At 41.3% G+C, this 24,097-nt stretch overlaps 1 protein-coding gene and 1 long non-coding RNA gene across 2 annotated transcripts in view; both read right to left on the bottom strand.

Moving 5' to 3' along the window:
- Window positions 1-2,312: 2,312 nt before the first annotated feature.
- ANXA2R (annexin A2 receptor) lies at window positions 2,313-11,774 on the bottom strand. Its single transcript, XM_070519711.1, has 2 exons — window positions 11,571-11,774; window positions 2,313-3,033 (listed from the first exon to the last, which is right to left on the bottom strand). The coding sequence occupies exon 2, from the start codon at window positions 2,964-2,966 to the stop codon at window positions 2,508-2,510; it is 459 nt and encodes a 152-aa protein (XP_070375812.1). The 5' UTR covers window positions 2,967-3,033; window positions 11,571-11,774; the 3' UTR covers window positions 2,313-2,507.
- Window positions 11,775-14,675: 2,901 nt separating this feature from the next.
- The window catches only part of LOC139046427 (uncharacterized), a 32,499-nt gene continuing 23,077 nt past the window's right edge, over window positions 14,676-24,097 (bottom strand). The window contains exon 3 of the long non-coding RNA XR_011506486.1: window positions 14,676-14,929. This is a non-coding gene — a long non-coding RNA (uncharacterized lncRNA). The remainder of the gene's footprint in view (window positions 14,930-24,097) is intronic.

Raw genomic sequence — 24,097 nt, 5'->3', positions numbered from 1 at the left:
CTCAGGCGCAAAACTCTCCATCCGTCACCTTACTCTGCAAGGAGCCTAGAGAATTCTCTACTTTCTTCTGGGTCTCCAAGTCTCCCCTTCCAACCCTGCTTCCCACAAACCAACTCTAACTTGTTTTGCCGAGGGGTTTTTGAAACTGATTTTTATAAAATGATGGTGCTGAGGTCTGAAAAACACTCAATCCAAGTAGACGCCTGGGAGGTCAGCTGGCTGTGATACGGAGTCGCCCAGACTCCACCTCATCTGTATCACCAGAAGTGATAGAACACTGTTGCCATGCCACACTGGTAATCCAGTTTCTTCACAGAGCCTATAAAAGTGTGTTTGTGTCATTGATATTTTTATGGGCCTATAAAAGTGTGTGTGTGTCAATGATATTTTTATGGATTTATGAGAATGTTTGAGGTTACAAAAAGTGGAATCTCCTAGCTGTCAGGGTGGGCAAGTGGTTCATGCCCCCAGGTACAGATTTGGGGACCATAGAAGATAAGTGAGAAAAAGAGTGAGGGAAAGACTAAGGGGATATTACTGATGAGCCAAGTCTCAAATATACCACACATGGCCCTGCTAAATTTATATGAGTTTAATACACAATGTCTTTAAAACTTTGTGTGGTGATTTCATTCAAGCACATACTAGGGAGGAGCCAACACCACTCTGGGTGCTGGGGATAAAGCATTGAGTAAGACAGACATCTACTTCCTGGGGTTGACCTGGTAATGGGGAGTCAATAAATACACAAACAAGAATCGGGCACTTTTAAGTCAATGATGAAAATAAAACAATGTGGTAGGGATACTTTTGAGTGGGTGTTCACTCAGACCTCTTTGAAGAATTAATATTTAAACTGATGTAAGGCATACAATGCTGCTAAAGGCTGGAGATGGATATAGTTATGGATCTAGTTAGTCGTGCTGTAGGTTATATGGCTGATTGTCAGCAGTTACTGCTCTGAAAAGGGCTAACTATAAATCTAAAAAACTTTAGTCAGCCTTAGTAATAATTAAAAGAAATTATAGGTTGTTGTGACATTAGATGAGAAGCCTCAGCAAGAAAAAAAAGTATTTTGAAATTCTAATTTTATTCTTCTTAGTAAGAGAAGGGATACATTAGGAAATATTTACTTTGTGACCAGAGTTAAAAAGAAAAGAGCAATTTATAGGGCTGGACAGGTAGAGAAAGATTCTTATTTAAAACTAAGTGTCTGTGGGCTCTGTTTCTTAATCTTACAGAAATGTAACCTTTAATATCAAAGCATGTGATGGACACAAAGCTTATAAAACATTACACTGTTCACCTATAGATCATATTAGTCACAGGAAATAGAATCTGTTCAATTGCATTGTAAGTCAACTCCCCAGTCTTGTGTTAAATGACTGTGTGATGGACTCATCGTTAGGTAGAAATTGCAGACTTTCTGGGTCTAGCTTTCTCCTTGCAGGCCTTCAGAAAATAAGTTGTGGGTGGTGAACATGATGTAATCTACACAGAATTTGAAATGTACCATGATGTACACCTGGAAGTTACATAATGTTATACTGCAATAAAAAATAAATTAAAAATAAAAAAAGAAAATAAATTGTCTCCACAGATTCATACCTAAACATGCCAAACCTGGTTTCTTCAATATTCTTCTCTATGTATAATAAAGACTTGCTGTATAAAAATAATCAAGGGGATAAACATGGGACTGGGCCAATAAGGATATTAAAAGGCGCTCAGATTTACTAGTCATTAGGGAACTGCAAATTAAAACCATAATTCTCTACTTCTACAATGCACCTAAATGCCTAAAATGACAAAGACAGAAAATGCCCTATATTGGAAAGGATGTGGAGTAAGCTTCTCAACAGCAAATTCTCATACACTGCTGGTGGGATATAGGTTGGCATAATATTGTGGAAATCTGTGTGTCCATAACCACTCAAACTGAACATACGGACCATACGACCCCACAATTCTACTCCAGTTATATAACCAACAGAAGTGTGTATTTATGTTCCCCTAAAGCCACTTCTGGTAAAGTTCAAGTAACACTTCAGGATGGCCCCAAAACTGGAAATTATGTCCATTAGCAGGGTAATTGATAAATAAATTGTGATCTAGTCACACAATCAAATACTCTACGGTAACGAGAAGGAACAAACCTCAGTTTCCTGCAGTGAGGGGAAGGGAATTTACCGAGTCCTGTCCTTCCCCCAAACCCCCAGACCCTGCTACGCGTCCAGCGTTCCACTGTCCACTCCCATCCTTCAGTCAGACGGGAAAACGAAAATCGAAGGCAATTTTGATTTTTTTTTCGTAAAATTTTATTGAAAAGCTTTAAAGTCGTCTAAGAAAAAGGGGCGAATAAGAAAGAGATTCGTTCTCAGGGAAGCCCGCGGGTCCTCCACGTGGAGGGGGCAGTCCTGGGGCTCAGACCAGTGTTGTCAGGATCCGGACTTGAGCGCTGTGCTGCTCGCCCCTTAGATTGGGAGCCCCAGGGAGGGCTCTGACCCTTATAGTGGGAGCCTCAGGGTGGGCTCTGCTGGGAGGAGCGCAGGCAAGTCCCCGCTGACGCGGGCCCCGGTCTCCTGGGAGGTTCCCAAGGTGTCACTCTCTCTGTTTGCTCCGGGGCTCAGATCTTCTGCAGGATCAGCCTCTCCCGCGGGTGCCTGTAGATCCATCGGGGCCCAGGCTGTGGGCTGGGGCTCGGGACACTCTGGGCAGGGATCGCGGCTTTCCTTGAACAAACGGCCACATCCGGAACAGTTCCCGCTTGACAGCCCGCAAAAACAGTGGAGCGAGTCCAAGGAGAATTCAGGGCTGTGCTGAAAAGGGTCGCCCAGCTTGGGGAAGTAAGGCAGCGCCCAGGGCCCGGAAGGTTCCTGGAGTAGGGCTAATGACGCTGGAGGCTCTGCCTCCTCCGACGCAGAATTCCAAGCCTGCTTTCTACAGGAAAAACATAGGTGTGCCATAGCTTCAGTCTCTAGGCCCAAAGAAGTGTGTGTCTGGGAGAAGAGATAGGCGAAGTTTGGTCCAGGCCTGTTAGGGTGTCAGAAATCAAAAAAGGGCAGAACGATGGGTGTTAGCATTAACCTTTGGTGCACATTGATTCCAAAAGTCAGAACTGATGGAATTGAGGGGGAAACTGGACCATTCCGATGCTATTTTTCCAAGTTGAATTGATTGTAGTATAGGTCAGAGCGGTGGCAGTTTGAACCTACTACAGAAGAGGCACAGAAAAGTGATTTGGGGCAGTTAGTTACCCACATCTTCTAACCATCAAGGAAAGTCTACTCTAGAATGTTCATGGTGTCTACTTCTCATGGCACGTCTTCCAGGTAGGAATTTTCTGATTTTATAGACGAGATTCAGTTCACAGTACTAGTTAACGCTGGGACAGGAGTGCAACTCAGGTTTCCCAGCAGCCTTATTCTAGCAAGAAGGGAGCAACCTGGTATTTGGAGTGGGCAGTGGGGAGAGGAAAGAGAGGCAGGTGGAAAAACACTGATCTCTCTAAGACTGACTTACCTCTACCTATTTTCATTTTCTACGTTTGAACATCCCAATTAAGGGGCTCAGGTTTTTTTTTAAGTGTAAGTGAGCAAAAAGTACAAGATCATGAGCTCTGCAATTCAGGCTATCTGGGTGCACATAGGAGCCCCAACATTTACCAATTTTGTGTCAATATCATCTGTGAAACCGTGGGTTTTTCACCTGTGAAGCGGGGGCAGTAAGAGTATCGGCCTCGGGGAGGCAGTGTGGTGCAACAGGGGAAGTGCTTTGCAAAGTACCTGCTACAAAGAAATTAATGTCTACGTTATTCTGTAAGGTAGAAACTTGCTTCAATAAAGGATAAATGCAAAAAAGTGACTGTTAAAGAGTTTTAGTGTGTTCTTGCTGTGTAAGATAATTTTGATTCTTTAAATCAAATATACCATTAAATTATAATTTTTGTGCCCACAGTCAATTTCCAGTCCTCTGTTTTCAGAAACATTGGTGGAAACAAACATGGTTTTCTCCACCTAGCATGTAGATTGATCATGCCTTTTTTCTATGTTTAATGGACTCATTCTTTCCACTAAACACAGTCTAATTCAATTAACAGACATTGAGAGGCTGCTTTGTGCTAGGCACTGTGTTGAATGCTGGGCACACAAAAATGAATTAGGCCAGGCTCCCATCCTCCTTACACTCAGTCTAGTTGGAGAGACAGACAAGAACAGCAAGATCCCACAAGGTTGACTTGAAGACCAGAAAGAATTTACTGAATGCTCATGATATCTTGATATGATGGTTACTGAGGTGAAATAATAAAAGACATTTTTTAAATCCAAGAATTTAGAAAACAGAGGGAATCAGAAAGGCAGTTTAGACTGCACACGTGGCAGCGATTAGAAGTTTAGGCAATAGCAGCAGATGGTGGCTACTGAAGGAGGTGGAAACAACAGGCTATTCACACAGCTGAGTTGAGGCTGAGGATGAGATATTTATGATAGATTAGTTCTGCTGGGGCAGGAAGGGATCAGGAAGACCCAGGTACAGAACGATGTAGTCCTGATGGCACAGCCATAGAGATCCTCTCTCCTGGGTGGGTTGGATACCAAAGGACTGGGTATATCCCAATGCTGGCATATCACCCATCTGAATTCAAGGGCAGGGGAAGCCAGCGGGTCAGAAAGGGATGGCCATAAAAAGAGTAAGGTGGCATATCTGTCAAATGGTTCAAAGAATACAGAAGAGGAACACTAAGAGGAGGGGAAGATGATGAAAGAAGGAGTTAAAAGGAATCGTTCACAAAATTATTCATTCATGAAAAAGGGAAGACAGGTTAGTCCTTGAAAGGAAAGCACGTCCAGCCCCATCTCTAACAAGTTCCCGTTTGCCTCAGATCCTTTTTCTTTTTAGGCAGTGTTTAGCAAACTTAGTGGGCATACAAATCACTTAGGGATCTCGTTAAAACGCAGACTGAGACTCAGTAGGTCTGGAACTAAAGAGTCTGAATTTCTAATAAGCTCCAGGTGATGGGGATGCTGTTCGTCCTCAACTTTGGCTACACATTAGAACCACCTGTGGAGCTTTAAAAACAACACCAGTGCTCAGGCCTCATACAAACCAATGACCGAATCTTGGAGATGGTGCCTGGGCATCGGTGTTTTTAAAAGCTCCCCAGATTATTCTAGCCCCAGATAGGGCTGAGAGCCACCACCCCAGGGAAATACAGTGCTTCCTAGGTCTCATTGCCTCTAGTGTGAATGCTTCCCAACCTCCCTTCTCTCTCCCTGCCATTGCTTTCTTTGCTCGTTCTCCCAGAAACCCATCTTCTCCCCTGCAAGATTTACTTCTCTTCCTCTGTTCTCAAGCCATCACGTTGGAGACAGGCTGGGAGCCAAGACAGCCTCAGTCCCTTATTGCCTCCCTCACCCAGCCCCACCCAACTTCAATGAGTTAAACTGAGGGCCCCCCTACCTGTCAGGATGACCGGGGATGGGTGCCCAGTGCTGACCCCAGCTCCCAATTTGCTCTTGCGCCTTAGCTCACTCTCCCATCTGCTTCCTGATGGGGCATAATGAGCTGCCCCAGGTAAGTTTCCAATCACTTGAGCCCCAGCCCTAATAGCTTGATCTTATACCGGTTCCTCACCTATTCCTGGGTTCCTTCTAGAACTTGATTTGGTGCTCAAAGAGTGAGATAATGAATGGGGAGGCAAGTAGTGTAGTATATACCAAGAATCCATGGAACATGACCATCTGCTCCTAATGGAGCCACTGGAAAAAAAAAAACATTGAGAAAGCATCCTAGTCCCTTTCCAGAGTCAGATAAATTGCAAGGGATGATGACTGACAAAAGAGTAAGCTGCCTGAAGACACAACCATATCTGTATTGTTCTCCATTGTTTCCCACTAAACAGCATGGTGCCTGGTATATGATGTATAAGTATGGGTGTATGAATGGATATAAATGTTCATGATTAGAGAACTGAATTTCTAATCTCTGACCCTCAGCTGATGGAAAAACAGATAGTAGACTGGTGGTGCTGAACATTTGTTTTTGACTTGTTTGTGGCAGAAGTTGTCAGATACAAATGAAGATAATATACCTATGAGCTTAGAAACAGAAATTCCTTGCTTGGGTGTGAGTGGAAAATATGCAGAAATAAATTGTATTCCTTCAATGGTAACATTCACTGGACAAGCTATAGAAATATTGTGGGTAAACTTTGTTAGCAGTGAATAAAGTACTTTCACAAGTATAAAGCAAGTTTTGGTAATTTTCCAAAAGACCTTCTAACCTATCCTCTCATTTCTCTACCTTTCCCGCACACCAGAGACCTCCAATCCTATCTTCGTTAAATGATGCAGCTTCTGGCCAGCCCAGAAAACAGTGCGAGGACTGGAGGGAAGAAACTGACTCAGGTGGAGGACAGGGCATTAGAAAACGAAGGGCTGGGCTACTTCACTGTAAAAAGGAGCTATTAGGGAAGGAAGGCCTTTTTTTCCCCTTAATTCTTTAAGATGCTTCTCCAGAGCTTAAGGACAACAGGAAACCAGCCTCCAAAAAGGACAGTTGTGATACTTCACTCCCTCATGACTCTACCACCTTTTTCTGCCTGACTCACGGGATTAACTGTCTCATCCTGTTCTGGGGCTCTTCCATTTGCAGTCCCCAAAGGCGATGAAGCTGAGAACTCAGGACCCTTATCCTTGGTGGTGGTAAGGCTCACTCAGCTCTGACTCTCTCATTCCTGGAGAGCCTCCTGCCCCCATCCCTGGTACTCTTAGCTGTGAGGGAATAGTACCTGTGCTGTGGTGGGAATTTTCTTTTGAAATTGAGCCTATCAATGCTTGTTTATGTTGTTGACCATTCTTTGGTTGCTAAGAAAAAAATTGCATTGAGAAAAGGAGCTGATTGGCAAACGGGAGGTGGAAATGTACTAGAGGGGGAAAATATGAGACCAAAGAAGAGAGATGAGAGAGAGGGAGGAAAGGTTCTGATGAAACTGTGGCCCAATTAGGATTTGCATGTTCCTTCTGACTTTTTCTGAGTTCAGGGGAAAATGCTTCAAATTTGTCTTGATTATTTCAACTATCCTTGTAGGGCTGGATAGCTCAGCACATGGAAACACAGGAGGTGTGGTAGGAGAGCTCAATGTTAACTGCCTCCTTCAGGAACTTCTGGCCAGAAGTGAAAGCCTCTTAAAATCACTAACTACAAGATTTTTTAAGTGCTTCTAGAGTCTAAAGTGACTTTATAGTTTATCATGTTGGTAATGGTGCAGTCACCACAGAAAGCATTATTGGAACACAAGCATGCATTCATCTTTGCAGAGATTCAATGTTTTCTTTAAAACTGAAATGGGTGAGGCTTTTAATATATCAAATACTTGTTTTTCTAAGTCAGATAAGTTACAATTATATGAACAGTTTTGAAAAATATGTAACATAAATATAGTTTGAAAGTAAGTTGTGCTATAATTTCAAGCAGCACTTCTCAATGTTTTCATATCATGGCATGTAGAGAAGATGAAAATATTTGGCCCCTAAGAGAAAGTGAAGAGGATTGGAGAGAGGTTTACAGGGCTTGGTTTTACAAATCATTACTTTTTAATATTATGATTATGATAACACAAAGTCTTCAGGAAAACAGTAAATATTGAATTTGTATAAAATTTCCATGTACATTTCAAAGTTTTATGATAAACTTGTGTTTGTTTCTTTATATCAGTAAAATTATATAGTAACTCATTCTTGTTGGTAGAGAAAAAACTTGAGTTCATTGAAAAAAATCTGAATTCACTGTGGAATGATTCTAAGTCAGAAAATATATTATAACATCATGGTTCTTGATGTTTCTTGACATTACAGAATTAGCCATGTTGACATTCATGGTTCAAAATGTATGCACCCCTACCCTGGCAAGACCTGGAGGCTGGAGTCCAACCAAGCCTTGTTGTAAACCAGGATTGACCGCCTTCAACATCATCCCTCTGGGAAGCCAGCTTCTTTAATGAAGAGACAGCTCTACGCTGGCACAAACTCTTACAAAGAATAGAGAAAGGGGAGATTTTTCCAACTCATTTTGTGAGGCCAGAATAACTTTGCAATATCCTTTTCAGGTTTTTGTATCAAAAAAGGAAAACCACTGCTCCATCTCATTTATAAACAGTAACACAAATATTCTTTTTTTTCTTAAGGTTTTCTTTTTCCTTTTTCTCCCCAAAGCGCCCCAGTACAAAATTGTGTAATTTTTTTAGTTGTGGGTCCTTCCAGTTGTAACACAAATATTCTAAATGAAATATTAGGAAATCAAAACCAGCAATATATGTAAAAAAAAAAAAAAAAGGAAATATATTAAGACCAAACTGAGTGTATCCTAGGGATGAGTCAATGTAACTCCATGCATTAAAAGAATAAAAGAAAAAAATTTTATGATCATCTCAAAAAATGTAGAAAAGGCATTTGATAAAAGTTCAATAGTCATTCATGCTAAAAACAATTTTATCCGCTCATAAGGATCTTGCCATCTGCCTCTGGATCCAACCTCTAAGTCAATCTGTCCAACAAGAATCAAACGATTTTAATTTGTGTGTAAAATATCATGGACTAGTAGTCCCACAATAGTCCCAATAACAAAAAGGTAACTGTCCTCACGTTTAGAGAGGGAGGAGGTGGAGAGGGGGAAAGGAAGAAAGAGAGATACTGTGGTACTTGAGGCCACAGTCGCCTAAGGTGTCCCCTTCTCCAGGGAGGGACTCCAGCTTCATCTGGCTCGGAATCACGCGGGCAGTTTGGCAGCTGCTCAGCAGGAGGCAGCACGACTGCTCCCCGGAACAGCAGTTCTGGGCTGAGCAGCAAGTGCGCTATTTGCTTTTGAGCGATGAGCGAGGGTCGGATGACTGCATCCGGCCTCTGTGTCCCCCGTCCCCCAGGTCTCTTACGAGGAGCTGGTTACCAAACTCCCAAAACCCAATCTTGCAGAATGCTTCTCAACTCCAGTGGGAACACGAATCACCTGCTGATGACATTAAAACGAAATTCAGATTCAGTAGGTCTTGGGGGGAGCCTGGAATTCTGCATTTCTAACAAGCTCCCAGGTGATGCCCACGTTCTGTGTGCTGACCACACAATGAGTAGCAAGATAGACTACAAATCCTAATTCGCAGCTGGCTCCACTGGAAGGGAAAAGTGGGAAGGGGAAAAAAACCCTTTTCTGTTTTCCGTTAAGGAATCAGACCCTCCTGTTGGCAGTTGCAGCAGGACCAACCCGACAGTGCAAAGGAAGGAAGGAAAAGTCTTTTGCCTGGGGAGGTGTGAATGTGTTTTGAGTGTGGCAGCTGGACATGGAGAGGTGGATAATACCCACGGATAAGCAAAGCTGGGCACTGCTTTTGCTATGAATTGGTCAGAAACACTTGTCTTCAGGATGTGCTGCAGAGTCTGCAAAGAGCAATTTCAAATTTCTGAACAGACTCTGAAGCTTTAGAGATGTTGGAGAATTTAGAGTTTCATTTTAAGCAGTGAAAACTTTTTAAATCTCAGGAAACATATTTTAGGTTTGTGATCTCTAGAGTGATTAATAATAAGCACACTTTATGAATTATCACTATCTCCTGCCCTAGCCATGTTTTAAATATTTTTCTCTATTTTCTAAGACATCTTTCACAAACTTCGAAACAATAATAAATAATGGGAGATGAAGAGAGTCTTCATCTTTCACGTCAAATAGCAAAACAGAAGAGTAGATCCATTTATTTGAATGCTTTTGATTATGAATCAAAATTAATTTCCCTCATTGTTAAGAGGGAGCCCCTTTTCTCAGGTTCCCCCCTCTGCCCTTTAGCCCTGTGATTTCTCACTCTAAATCAATAAGACGTATGGAAGAGAGGGGGAAATCTCCATTTTCTGTCATAAATTATGTCCTTTACCAATAGGAAGATGTAGGAAGAACTCCTTTACTGAATCCTGAAAGCTGAGGGAAGGATTGTAGCCAAGGGGGAAGCTGGTGCTGGGAACGTATTAAGTGAAAGGAGGAAAGAGAGGAGAATACAGCCAGTTTCAATCGCTCTCTCTCTCTATATGTATATAAATACACACACACACACAAGAACAGAGTGGAGGGCACTGGGATAGAAGCGAAATATCTCTGAATATAATTTATAGATTTGGTTTGGGAAAATTTTTAATACTTTAAAAAATTGTTTCATAATTATGTAAAATAATTCTTAAAGATTGAAACCAAAATGAACGAAAAAGATCCTAAATGTGCAACAAGTTGGTGACATAACCATACAAAGAGGAACTATTCTAAGTGACTTTAAAAGACAGTAATTTTACTATTTCTCTCTAGTAGGATAGAACTCAGATTTTCTAAAGTGCGGAAAAATTATAATGACTTTTGGTAATCATATTATTGGTGTTGGGGTTGTTATTCTGATATTGTGAGTACATTGCACGGCTGTGTGTGCATTGTGAGACAAAAGATGATTAATGGTGTTTGTGTTGTTGGAAAGTGTTGAGCGATAGAAGGGGATAGAAAAGGGTGGGAACTTTTATCTGGAGGAAGCTTCTCTGGTTCAAACTTCTTTCTAGGCCCCCCATTCTGTCTTTTTTTAAATTTATTTTCTGAGCTGTACAAAGTGATGATTTAATATACTGTATATATTGTGAAATGATTACCACAATCAGGTTAACACATCCATCATTTTACATAGTTACCTTTGAGTGTGTTTGTGTGTTGAAAACACTTAAGATCTACTCTCTTTATGCTCCCCATTCTTGTCTTAGACTTAAACTATGTTCCTTTAATGGCTACTAGCTGCTTGCCCGTTTTTAATGTGAATGTCTTTTGTTTCTTTCTTTTTTTTTTAAAGATTGGCACCTGAGCGACCAACTGTTGCCAACCTTTTTTTTCCCCTCCCCAAAGCCCCCCAGTACAAAGTTGTATATTCTAGTTGTGAGCGCCTCTGGTTGTCCTATGTGGGACACTGCCTCAGCATGGCCTGACAAGCGGTGCCATGTCCGCGCCCAGAATCCGAACTGGCAAAACCCTGCACCTGCCCCCCCACCCCCACCCCACCAAGTGGAGCGCGCGACCCTAAACACTCGGCCAGGGGCCGGTCTCTTGTTTCTTATAATTAGCTAATAACGCTGTGCAGTTAGGCCGCTAGTCTTATTTTAAGCCAATTTAGGTTTGAAATGCAAGTTAATACTTCCAAATACCTGTCAGGGCTTAACCTAGAAGACAAAAGGTGGGTGCAAAGGACCTGCATTTTCCCATTAACTGAGTTTTTTGCTCCCCTGCTTAACATCTAAACGAATAAATTAACGAAATGACTGTTACTTTGGGGGTGGGGGGTAAAATTTCATTGAGAAACATTCCCTCACATCCATAAAACCGGTAAAAACAAATCTTGTTACGTTATCATTGACCGAATGCAGGTGGTTTAATTCGGAAAACGTTTTAGGTGCGGAGAAAATGAAGGGCACCGAAAGGAAACGGCCCCGCGCTGAGGCCTCCGATCGCGGTGTATCTAGGGCTCACGATCTCAGCGGCGCGCTGCGCCCACCTTCCGGACTCACCGCAAGAGAAGGGGGGAGCCCGGAGGGCGCCGCGGGGCTGGGGCGCCGCGCGGGGCGGGCAGCGGGGCGGGCTGCTCGGAGGCGCGATCGGTTTCCCTGAGAGCGAGCGCGGGCGGCCGGTGGAATTCCCCGGCGGGCGCCGCACGTCCGGCCGCACGCAGGGAGTCGCCTCCCTTTGGTGCTTCCGCGCCCCCTGGCAGTGCGGACCAGGACTTCTGGCGCTACCCGTGGCTGTCGGGCCCAGGACAGCAGCTTGGGCCCCAACTGATGCGCTCCGTGCGGAGTTCATGTCGACGTCTTTAATCATCCAGCGCAGCAACCCTTAGGGAGGCCGGCTCGGGTTCCTGCCTGCTCGGCGCTTTCCGGAGAGCGCTTCCCCAGGAGGGGAAATCCCGCAGCGCCCCGTCTCTTTCCAGCTCGAGCCCTGGAGCTGCAGAACTCTGCACCTGCTTCAGGCGGGAAAGGAGGACCGGGCCTCAGTCTTCCTTGTCTAGGTAGCTCCTTTCATAACAGCTGGCAAAAGGCAGGCTCTCAATATCTGCTTGTTAAATGAATGATTTTGCCGAGTTTATGACATTGAGGGTAAAAGGATCATTAACGACGGAGTAAACTGCGGTCATCTAAGATGCTAAATGGAGGACATCTACACTTGTTACAATTTTACTGTGGATCTGATACAACAACGAAAAAATCTGCTCACAGTAGGGATATTTTTTAAAAAGCACGTTTTGCATTTGTTCTTCCTTAGGGTTATGCTTCTACCATAATAGTATTGATCAAATAATACTGATTACACCTTTACAAAGGTTATTGTTTTATGTGACAGTAACTGTTATATTACTATATTATATTATTATATCATTAAATCCTCAAAGCTTTTTTTAAAAAAAAAATTTAAGGAAGATTAGCCCTGAGCTAACATCCAGGGCCAATCCTCTTCTTTTTGTTGAGGAAGATGTGCCCTGAGCTAACATCTGTGCCCATCTTTCTCCACTTTATATGTGGGACGCCTGCCACAGCATGGCTTGATAAGTGGCGCATAGGTCAGTGCCCAGGGTTCTGGCTGGAGAGCCCTGGTGGCCTGGGAAGCAGAGTGGGTGAACTTAACTGCTCTGCCACCAGCCGGCCCCCTAAAAGCTACTTTTTGAAATTAGTAATTTTTGTCCTCACTTCACACACACACACCAAAAAAAACCCCTGTGGTTTAGAAAGGTTAAGTTATACTTACATACATTTAGTAAAGGATGAAACAAGAATTGGAACCTAAACTATTTAATCATTTGATATCTAAAGCACTTCTCTCTCTCTTGATCTCATTCTCCCCTCTCAGTGCTTATAATTTAGGAATTCGAAGTGGAGGACCCAAACAGAAAGTTGAAAGTCCAAATCAAGACTGGAGAATTGGTCAATTACTTCCGCCTCCCCCTCCTCTCCATACACTCCCCCCACCCCCACCCCCCAAGTCTTCTCCATGGAGAACCAGGTTTCCATCTTAGCTCCAGCATAACCTGTGCTTGGATTTGGGGCAATGACTTAAGCCTTTGTACAAGCAGAAGACACTCACCTGGCAGAAGTGCTGTGAACATCGGCCATTACGTATATAAAGAAAACACAGCATCTGGCTTTTCATAATCAGTAATCTCATATGTGGTCTTTCTTATTTTAACCTTAACCCAATTAATCACTGATACCAATTCGATTTTATGTAATTATATCCAAGATGATTAAACTTTCAACTTAACATCAGACTCAGCCTTCTGAAGCAATGTGTCTCGTAAAGTAAGGTCATCACTGTCCCTCTAGTTTGGGACTGCACAAGAGCCCCGACTGTTAAATCCCCACACTGAGCGACTGCTCAGTCCTTTCCGTCCTCTCTCAGCACAGACCCTCCATTTCTCCTGATCTGGGGGCTGAAGTCGTGAACCGGCTTTTTTGCCCCTATGTGAAGCAGGCTTGAGATTCTGCAGAGATGGAGCTGGAACCCCAAATGCCTTTGTCTCTGAGCTCAAAAGATTTGGGGCCATGGCCAATCTCTACCCCAAACTGGGGGATCCCTAATGGGATGGTCTGCATTTCAACTGGGAACTGTTTTCCAGTTCTGTAAGGGCTAAGGGCCAAGCCTGCCTTAAACACAGACCATTGCCTAGAGCCTAGAGCTCTTTGGAACCAAACCTAGACCTGCCTGCCTAGGATGCAACACCCTCAAGCAAAAAGGAGACAGAGTTAGCCCCAGGAAAGCAGGCTCTTGCACAGCACCGGGTCAGGCACCTGCCCAGGCAGCCCCTCTTGGCCAGCTCTATCCAGCTCTGAACACACATAGGTGGAGACTGAGATCTCTGGCTATGGGGACTTCCAGAATGATGCCCTCCTCCTTCACCCCAAATACTTGCTGCTTTTGAGCCCCTGAACCATGACCACTGGCTTATAAAAGTCTCTTCATTTACCCACTAATAAGACAATGAATGTTGTTTTTATAAGTCTTTGTAAATGTTTTCTTCTCTTTCTCAACAGCAGACAGAATTAAGAGAAAAGAGAAAGGAGAGGAGAGAGAGAGTGCATGTGTGAGAGAGTGCCTTTTCTCCCTCTTTAATACTCTGAATAAAAGTACTGAGCTGGAGAAGGACGAGGGGTGGAGGACAAAACTCTGATGCTAAGCTACCGTGTGGACAACTAGTGGGGAATTAATGGGAGTCTCCTCTCCTTTTGGTCCTGGGCATGCAGGTGGCAGGTGTTTAAATTGGCACAGAAGTGCCAATTGTCAGCCTCACACAAAGTCAACCTTAAAATCTGGGCAAAGCTGGGAGTGGATACGCAGTAGGGTGGGAATCTGGTGAAGTGGGAAATATATCTGCTTGGACAATTTTCCTTCTGGGTCTGGCTAAAGGACAGTTCTTAGATCTTCAGTTTCTCTGCCCTCTTGAACCCTCCCCCATGACCATCACCACCACTCCCAAGCCCTAACCACATACAGACTTTAATCTCTTCTCTAGATCAGCAGCCACCTCATCAGGATCAGAAGAGGTCCTGGAAACAGCCTTCCTGGCTCCTGTCCCGAGATCCCTGAGTTAATGAAATAAACACATATAGAAGGGACCCAAATATTTTGATTTAAATAACTTATTTAATCCTTGGTGAAAGGGCTTATAAGAAAGGAATGCTAAAATTTTAAGATGAAATGTCAAGGGGAATTTGTTCTTTTCTTTTACATTTATCTTTTTCTCATCTAAAAATCATGAGCATGGGGGCTGGCCCATGGCTGAGTGGTTGAACTTCTGCACGCTCCACTTTGGTGTCCGGGTTCACAGGTTCAGGTCTTGGGTGCAGACATACTCCACTCATCAGCCATGTCGTGGAGGCATCTCACATGCAAAACAGAGGAAGATTGGCACAGATGTTAGCTCAGAGCTAAACTTCCTCAAGCAAAAAAAACAAAAGGAAGATTGGCAATGCATGTTAGCTCAGGGCAAATCTTCCTCACCAAAAAAACCCCTAAGTGAATAAATAAATAAAAATCATGGGCAATGTCAAAGAAGCATCTCAATATCCTGAAAAAAGAAAGAAAAACTTTAAATACTTAAATATTTTATCAAGAAAATCTAGATTCATTCTATCAAGTTTGTTAAAAAGAGAAGAGATTGCAAAAAGCTAAAAATAATATAAGTTGAATGTGATATCACTGTTCTATTTCTTTTTCTGGTTTTTAGCAACAGAGAACACATTCAATAATTTAAGCATACAGGGATTCATTAGGGGATAAATATAATATAAGATCCAATAGTAAGGTTAACACAGATTTTAGACTGAACATCAGAGAATAACTCAGAAGCTCACAGCAGACCGACTCTCCAAGAGACGCTGTCAGAAATCAGAAAACACTGAATCAGGCAGCTACCACCACAGCGGCTCTCTTCAGAACCATGCAGCCCCTGGCAAATGTTATAATATTGGGTTATTCCAAGCACTGTAGGGAATGTGTGCATCGAGTAATCCTCACGCTCTATTGTTGGAGGGCACAGCTACATTCATCCTAATGAACCATCTGGCAAACCTCAGTAAAATTAGGTGTACACATTTTGTATGGCACAGTTCTGCTCATGGGTACATATCCCAGAGAAATTCTCTCACAGCTCCATAAGGGACTACTATATGGGGTGATGGTGACTAAGTGGCAATCTGAGTATCTACTGGGGACAGAAGATAGGTGAAGTGTGGCAGAGATTCATCAGAGGCTAATATGTCAGTCTTGGAAGCAGCAGATCAAATATCCGTGAAAAGATCTTAGAAATTTGCAAATGAGTGGAAAATAGTAAATAAAATAAGATACATAACCTAGCACTTTTTCTATGAATTGAAAATGCAAGCACACAAAAGAATGCATCACATTTTATAAGACTGATTGATACAAAAGTAATACTAATAACTAGTCACTCAGAGAAGGGGGATGAAAAGTGGGTAAATAGTCCCTGAATGGGACTCTTAAGAGAGAAAAGTGTTCTACAATCCTCCTTGCCAGTAACCACAGATAGAGATTGGAATATAATTTCTTATTAGTAGTCTAAATTTCAAAACTTCTTAAAACCTACTTTTTATTTCAGTTTGGCCCCTAAAGTGCAAGACATCAAAGCAAACCTGATCTGCAGTGAATGCATATTATGCTCTTTATTTATTCCAATTAGCATTAATACTCATTCTTTTCACACCATAAATGTCAAGGATATGTTACAGACTGCTACTCCAGACCAGGATGGTGTTAGTTATATTATCTCAAGATATGTACCTTCTAGGCTGTCTAAAATCCTCTACATTCTGAGTCCTGAAGCACACCTGCCTCTAATATTTCATAAAAGCTATTGAGCTCCTGTATTTTTCCTAGTTACGTATAAATATGAAATCATGATATACATACCATTATGTAACTCTCTCTTTCCTCTTAACATCCTGGTCAATTTTGTAATGGCTATATAATGAAATCCCCTCTTTCACCAGCTACATATACCCTTTTAGCGGGTCATAAAAATATTCTACTTCAAATTTTCTGTTAGACATTTCCCCCTTTCTACTTTTGGCTCAAATAATCTCCATGATATGGATTTTTTTGTACAATATATAGCTAGAAGTCAATTTTATATGTTGTATAAAGTAGTGTGCATAATAAACTTTGTATAGTTTAATGTTCTTCAATATATAGCAGCACTAATTTCCTACTTGAATTACATGAAAGTGTCCACTGCCCTACTGTCCATAGCACTGGGAATACTCAACTGAAAATGTCTATGAAAGGCAAAATACATATACATATATATATATCCCAGCTTCAATTTCCAGTTCTTTGATTTTGAAAAGTTTAGCATGATTTTATTATTTCTTTGTAGGTGCTTTTGTACATTAATGGTATGACTACCCTTGAGAATTATTATGTAACTACATTTTCTTCATCTGGCCTAAACTTTAAAGTGATGTGGTAGCCAGCTTCCAAGGATGCCTGCGTCCTGATATTCACACCTTTGTGTAGTCCTCTCCCACGTTGTTCTGGGATTGGTTTGTGTAATCCATAAAATATGGAGGAAGTGGTGATATGTCACTTCTGAGTTAGGTTATAAATGATGCTGCGGGTTCTATTTTGGTCATTCTGTCACACCCTCTCCTCCCTCTTGGGTCATTCCCTCTGAGGACAGCCAGCTACCATATCATGAACACCCCTAGGGGAAGCCCTTGTGGTGAAGAACTTAGAACTCTTGTCAACAAAATGAGTGAGCTTGGAAAGTGCTCCTCCTGGCCCAGACAATGCTTTGGATGACTGCACCCTCCTGAGAGGCTCTAAGCAAGCCCACCCAGCTAAATTCCTCCTTGATTTCCAGAAACTGTGTGAGATAATAGATGTTTGCTAAGGGAGTCTTTTCCCCTAACTTTTCTTATTGTGTGTAAAGTTCACCCAACATGGGCCAGCCCAGTGGCGCAGCAGTTAAGTGTGCACCTTCTTCTCTGGCAGCCTGGGGTTCACTGGTTCGGATCCTGGGTGCGAACCTGGCACTGCTTATCAAGCCATGCTGTGGCAGGCGTCCCACATATAAAGTAGAGAAAGATGAGCACAGATGTTAGCTCAGGGCCAGTCTGCCTCAGCAAAAAAGAGGCCGATTGGCAGCAGATGTTAGCTCAGGGCTAATCTTCCTCAAAATAAATAAATTAATTACTTAAAATAAAATAAAATACACACAACATAAAATTGACTATCTTAACTGTCTTTAAGTGTACAGGTCAGTGGTACTACGTACTCATATTGCCAACCATCACCTCCATTCATCTAGAATTCTTTTCATCTTGAAATGTTTGCTATTTTAAGCTATTAAAATTTGGGGTAGTTTGTTATACAGCAAGAGATAACTCATATGAGTGGATCTTACATGTAATTATGTATGTATCATACATAGTTTGAAGGTTTTGGTGTGTAAATGTTTAATGTATATAAATATGATGTTGGCATAGATCTCTTTCTATTTATTATTCACTCCTAATTATGATTTTAATATTAATCAATTTAGCTAGGTATGCAACTTGTTTGTTACATCGAACTGCTGTGGAATACTTTATAGAATGAATTTGCAGAATGAGTATTTATATAGAAAAAGAACATCTTACATAAACATCATGGTTTCCTCCAACTTCCCTAACTCACAAACAACATTGTGATAAATGTGATCATGTTTGTGTCCTTAGGGACCTGTATGGGATGTTTTCTTCGATATCAGTCCAGGAGTGGGGTATAGAGGGGCAAAGGACAAAAGCCTTCCACAAATATTTCCATTACATTTTTCAGAATTAACAGTAATACCAGCCTTCTTGAGAGGTCTGCTCACTTCAAATCCTTACCAACAACTCAATGAATTATGCACATTTTTAATTCTCATCCTTTTGACAGTTTCATAAGTTTAATTAGCATGTATCTTATGAAGAATGATTTTCAGCCTCTCTTCATATACGCTTCAGCCATTCTCTATTAATCTTTTATTAATTGTCCATGCATATCATTTTTCACGATTTTTCTTTTGATTTCCTGCTTTATCTTTTTTGATTTGCAGAGGTTATACAGTCTTTGTACATAAATATTCATTATTTGATAATTTGGGTGGGGGGGTGGAGGATTAGCCCTGAGCTAACATTTGCCACCAATCCTCCTCTTTTTGCTGAGGAAGACTGGCCCTGAGCTAACACCGGTGCCCATCTTCCTCCACTTTATATGTGGGACGCCTGCCACAGCATGGCTTGATAAGCGGTGCAAGAAGAGCACACAAACTTAACTGCTACTCCACTGGGCCGGCCCCCATTACTTGTGAATTTTGATCTATGAAATTATCTTCCCCCAGCTTGTCATCTATCAGTTTTTTCATGTATCCTTCAATGAATGGAAGTTTTTGTTTCCATACATTATCCCCCTTCCCAACCATTTCTGATAGTGCATTATGTCAAGTTTTCCAGGGCATATAACAGCTACACATTACTCTAGCAACCCTTTCCTCTTCGTTTAGTCTTAAGTATGTAGTTCTTATACTGTAGCACAGTTCTCACCCAGGAGCTGCTCTGATAATGTCTTTATCTCACTAGCAGTGGGATTTCACTCACAGTGGGAAAACACAGACTATGTGTCTCGTACTTAACAGGAAACACAGCATCATCTGTGAAATATTCTTGTCTATAAAAATGCAATCTAAACCTAATGATACCTCTAAATCTAACAGTTTATGAGCTATGAGGAATAAAAGAACAAACAACACATAGCAATCAATCAGCTGAGTCCAGAAAGTGGGAAATTCTACAGGATATATTACTCTGCCTTTTCAGAGAATGAAAGGCAAGAAAAAAGAGTGAATTAGGAATTATTATAAATCAAGAGTTTGAAGAGACATATTAACCACATGCAACGTATGAACCTTCTTTGAATCTTCATTCAAAGAAATCAAGTACAAAAAGGTATTTTTGAGACATCTGCGGGAAATGTAATGAGTACTGATTCCTATATGATAGTAAGAACTTATTGTTAAAATTGTTAAGACGTGATGATGGCATTATAAAAAATGTCTGGTCTGTTATACACAGATGCCATCATATTGACAGATGGAGTGATATAATGTCTCTGATTTGCTTTAAAACACTCTACCTAAAATTTGGGGGGGATAGATCCAACAAGATTGCAAAATCTTGATAATGGTTACAGACTGGATGATAGACTCTAAGGGTGCCTAACATTTTTTTCTCTATTTGTCTGTGGTGTGTGTACTTGAATTTTTCCAAAATGTTTGGGAGTTACTAATATCGAAATGTTTACTAATTTGGGGTGTAATAAAAAGTTTAATATATGCTAATACACTAGCCAAATTCATATTTATTGTTTTATTTGCAAGTCTTGACTTAAACTTATCTTTCCTATTGGGTTGAGGGAGTGTTTTCTATTTATGCAAATTAACCTTTTGTCAACAAATGAAAATGCTTCTCCCAATTTTTCATTGGCTTTCAAAATTAATTATTATTATTATTTTTGTGTGTGTGGAAGATTATAGCCCTGAGCTAACATCTGCTGCCAATCCTCCTCTTTCAGCTGAGGAAGACTGGCCCTTAGCTAACGTCCGTGCCCATCTTCCTCTACTTTTTTTATATGTAGGACACCTGCCACAGCATGGCTTGGCAAGCAGTGTGTAGGTCTGCACCCAGGATCCGAACCTGTGAACCCCGGGCCGCCGAAGTAGAACGTGCAAACTTACTGGCTGCACCACTGGGCTGGCCCCTAATTATGCTTTTTTTTTAAGAGGAGAGAGAGCAAAGAATATTTAGCATTTATACATTCAAATATGTCAATCCTTTTCTCTTTAGGTTCTGAGTCTACATTCAGTCTTTTTGCATTAAAAAAATGTTTTTAATACAGTAAATTCATGTAACATAAAATTTACCATCTTAACCTTTTCTGAGTGTACAGTTCAGTGGTGTTAAGTGGTATTAACATTCACATTGTTGTGCAACCAGCAACACTGACCTTCTGTACCCACTAACAATACAGCCACATTGTCCCCCCTCTCAGCCCTGGCAACCACCATTCCTCTTTCTATCTCTAAAACTGACAATTTTAGGCACCTCATTTAAGTGGAACCATACAGTACTTGTCCTTTTTGAATTGCTTATTTCATTTAGCATAGTGTCCTCAATGTTCATTCATGTTGCAGCATGTGTCAGAATTGCCTTCCTTTTTAAGGCTGAATAATATTCCACTGCTTTCCTATATTCCCTATTTGGTTTACCCATTTATCCATTGATGGACACTTGGTTGCTTCCCCCTTTTGCCTATCGTGAATACTGCTGCTCTGAACACGGGTGTACAGATATACGTCTGAGTCCCTGCTTTCAATTCTTCTGTGTATTTACCCAGAAGGAGAATTTTGCTGGATCGCATGCTAATTATATTTTTAATTTTTTGAGGAACTGCCATACTGTTTTCCATTGTGGCTGCACGACTTTACATTCTCACTAAGAGTGCACAGGGTTCCAGTTTCATTTACTTTGAACTTAGTGGCTGTTTGGGCCTGAACTTGTGCAAAGTACCTCACCTCCTCCACAGGAAACTGTGGCTCAGAGACTTGCCTCCTCTATCTTGACAAGGTTACACAGGAAGTCACAAATGGTGAGAAGGAGCAAAATACCCAGATGTCTGTGGTGTCTATATGCTTGCTTTGCATCAACACAATGTGTTCTGCCAAGCACACAATTGCCCAACTGCTTATACTCTCCATTCCCTTATTTTTTCCTGATTTATAATTGTTTTCAGTATAAAATTGTTATAAAACATTTATAGAGTTTTCCTTTTTAAAAAAAACCTAGTCATCAGGAGCATGACATTGAGTGATAGAGTAATCATAGTCCTTATTAAAGACATATGTTCGTAACTGGTGCGTGAGTTTATATCTATGCACTCTTTTGTTTATGATACTGTATTAAACACTTGATAAGCCCACCACTCAAAATCTTGACACTTTCTAATTTGCAACAATTACAATTTCAAAGACATGGTCTCCAGTCTCTGTTCAATTTCTCTCTTTCACGCCCCCTTTACGTCTTATTCTTTCCTTCTCTTCTCCCCATTTCTTTCTGTTGTTTTAAACCCTTCTCTGTCATATTCTCCAAACCTTCTTTCCCTGAGTCATATATGATGTAATTTAAAAATGTTCTTGTCTTTCTCCTGTGACTTCCTTTCTTTGCAACTTCTTGCTTGTAGGGTTGGACAGGGTAGCAGTCTTCTATTTCGTTTATGCATGGCTGCGATTTCTAAACCATTTCTCACAACCTGATTCCATTGGACCCTCAAACCCCTCATCTTTACGGCCAATATGGGAGACGAAAGCTCAGTCACCAGAGTGACCCAAATGCCAGCCCTCTGCTCCAGAATGCTTGTTTAACCTGCACAGAGAGCTGTAGCTCTGAGAAGCTCCAAAGCTTCCTTCCTAAGACGGCGCAGACAGAAAGAATTGGGCAGGGGGCATTGATAACCTAGTTTTCTGACATTGATTTCCTTCCTTGGAAGAACTACAGTGATTTCTGCGGGTTTCACAATCATCAGCACCCCTTTACCTCCTTCATCCTCAGATATTCTCCTCAGGTCTTTATGAAAAGTAGGCAAGGGCTTCCTTGTGTGTTGTAATTTTTACATTTCTTATATTAAATTTGAGTTTGTGTGCACAAAACTGGATTGTGAATTAATCAAAATTCTTCGTTCATGAAATGTTCTCAACATTCATCTACCTATGGCATATATATTATATGTACAATATATATTATTATATATGCAACATATATGCAATATAATATATATGCAATAAAACTCACAAACCACTTACCCAAAAGAAAATCGATTTTGAAATGAGCTGATTGTCAATGACAATTTCAGAAGCACGTGGTACCAGTCACTGATGTCCAATGACTTTCTTCCTCAACTCCATCATTTCCTTTTTTCTCCTCTACTCTCCATCTCACTTTGTCTTCTTGTTGATCCCTTGTCATTTATGTCCCCAATTTTTCCTTTTCAAATCATTTATAATACTGATACCAATCCTTAGTCTCATCCATGCATTGAGGGAGGTTGTGGGCTGAGGAACAATAGGGAAGGGAAGAGTAAAGATGGTGAGGACTGTAGTGCGAGGACAGGGGATTGAAATGCTGTTGTGGAAGAAAGAATAAAGCAAACACACCATATATCTACGCAAGCTTGTTTTTGTTTTTATAGTTGTTAATATTTTTTAAGTGTGATATTTTCTTAAATCCAAGATGCTCTTGACTGTAGTACATAGTTTTTATTATGAATTACTAAGGGAAAACCCATAATCAAACAATGTCAAGGGAAGATACATGTCTCCTAAAAGCTAAGTCTGATCAAGGCTTGGATACAGGTAGTTCATTTTGGAGATGATTTCAGGAAGCACAAATGAAGGAGAGGAAAAAGTAAGACATGGAAGGGAGAAAAGAAAAAAGGGTGCAGTAATGAGCCAGTTATCACAGTGGCATGTAGGCATAATCCCATAGACTCTCAAAGATAATGTGTAGAATAAATTTCAACACTGTCCCAGTATAGGACAAGGAATATGGGTCAATTTATCCATCACATTCCATCCCCCATGCTTGAGGCTTACATCCAGGGATATTAACCCCTCAACACTGTGCATGGCTGAGTGGCCTTCCACAGCTCAGAAAAAGCAGAAGACACCCGCCAAGACATATGTTTGACCAGGGATCTTGTTGACATGGATGGAACTGTCCAGCACAGCTGACCTGAGATCAGGTGGTCCCACATATCACAAGCATCTGCTGCAGTCCTTTCTTTGCACCATGCAGATTCACCTGCATCATATTATGTCCATTCTGCCTCTAAATTTTAAGGTCGTAGCTGATAGCAATTCTATAAAAAGATTATGTCCATAGGGTTAGTGGAACATGGAACCAGTTTCCACTATATTCATGGAAGCAGCAGCTTCAAAGACCAACACTGATACTTAACTTCACCCTCCTCTACTGTTCATTCTAGATTTTCCTCACCTTCAAGCAGCATGTCAGCAGAATTAGTCTGCTGGTCTAGTGGAAAATGTCCAATCTATCTCTGGGGATTTGAACTCTTTATTAAGCTCTGTTAACTTATGGCTTCTGCAATTGCCTGATTATTATTAGCACCTGGGTGATCCCCCCAATTCCAGACATATTCCTCTATACCTCATTGTGAAACTTATCATAATAATCAGGTTGGTTATCAGTATAGTGGTTCTTTTTTTTTTTTTTTTTTTTTTTGGCCTATCAGTCCATCATTATAGAGACCCGAAGTGACCAGGCAGTAGTCTTAGCATTAGGTTTAGTGGAACCCATATTATGTCCCCAGGTAAAAGGAAGCCCATTCTCTTCATCACAAAAACCAAGAAATCTCTCCAACCCAGCAGAGTGTAGAGCTGCAGAGACACAAATCGCAAATTTTGGACATATATGTCATGGGTAGTGATGTGAGGGAA

This window comes from Equus asinus, chromosome 10 (genome assembly GCF_041296235.1).
Source record: "Equus asinus isolate D_3611 breed Donkey chromosome 10, EquAss-T2T_v2, whole genome shotgun sequence".
NCBI classification, from domain to species: Eukaryota; Metazoa; Chordata; class Mammalia; order Perissodactyla; family Equidae; genus Equus; species Equus asinus.
The sequence above is the reverse complement of the archived record's forward strand: the minus strand, read 5'-3'. Positions and strand labels throughout refer to the sequence as shown.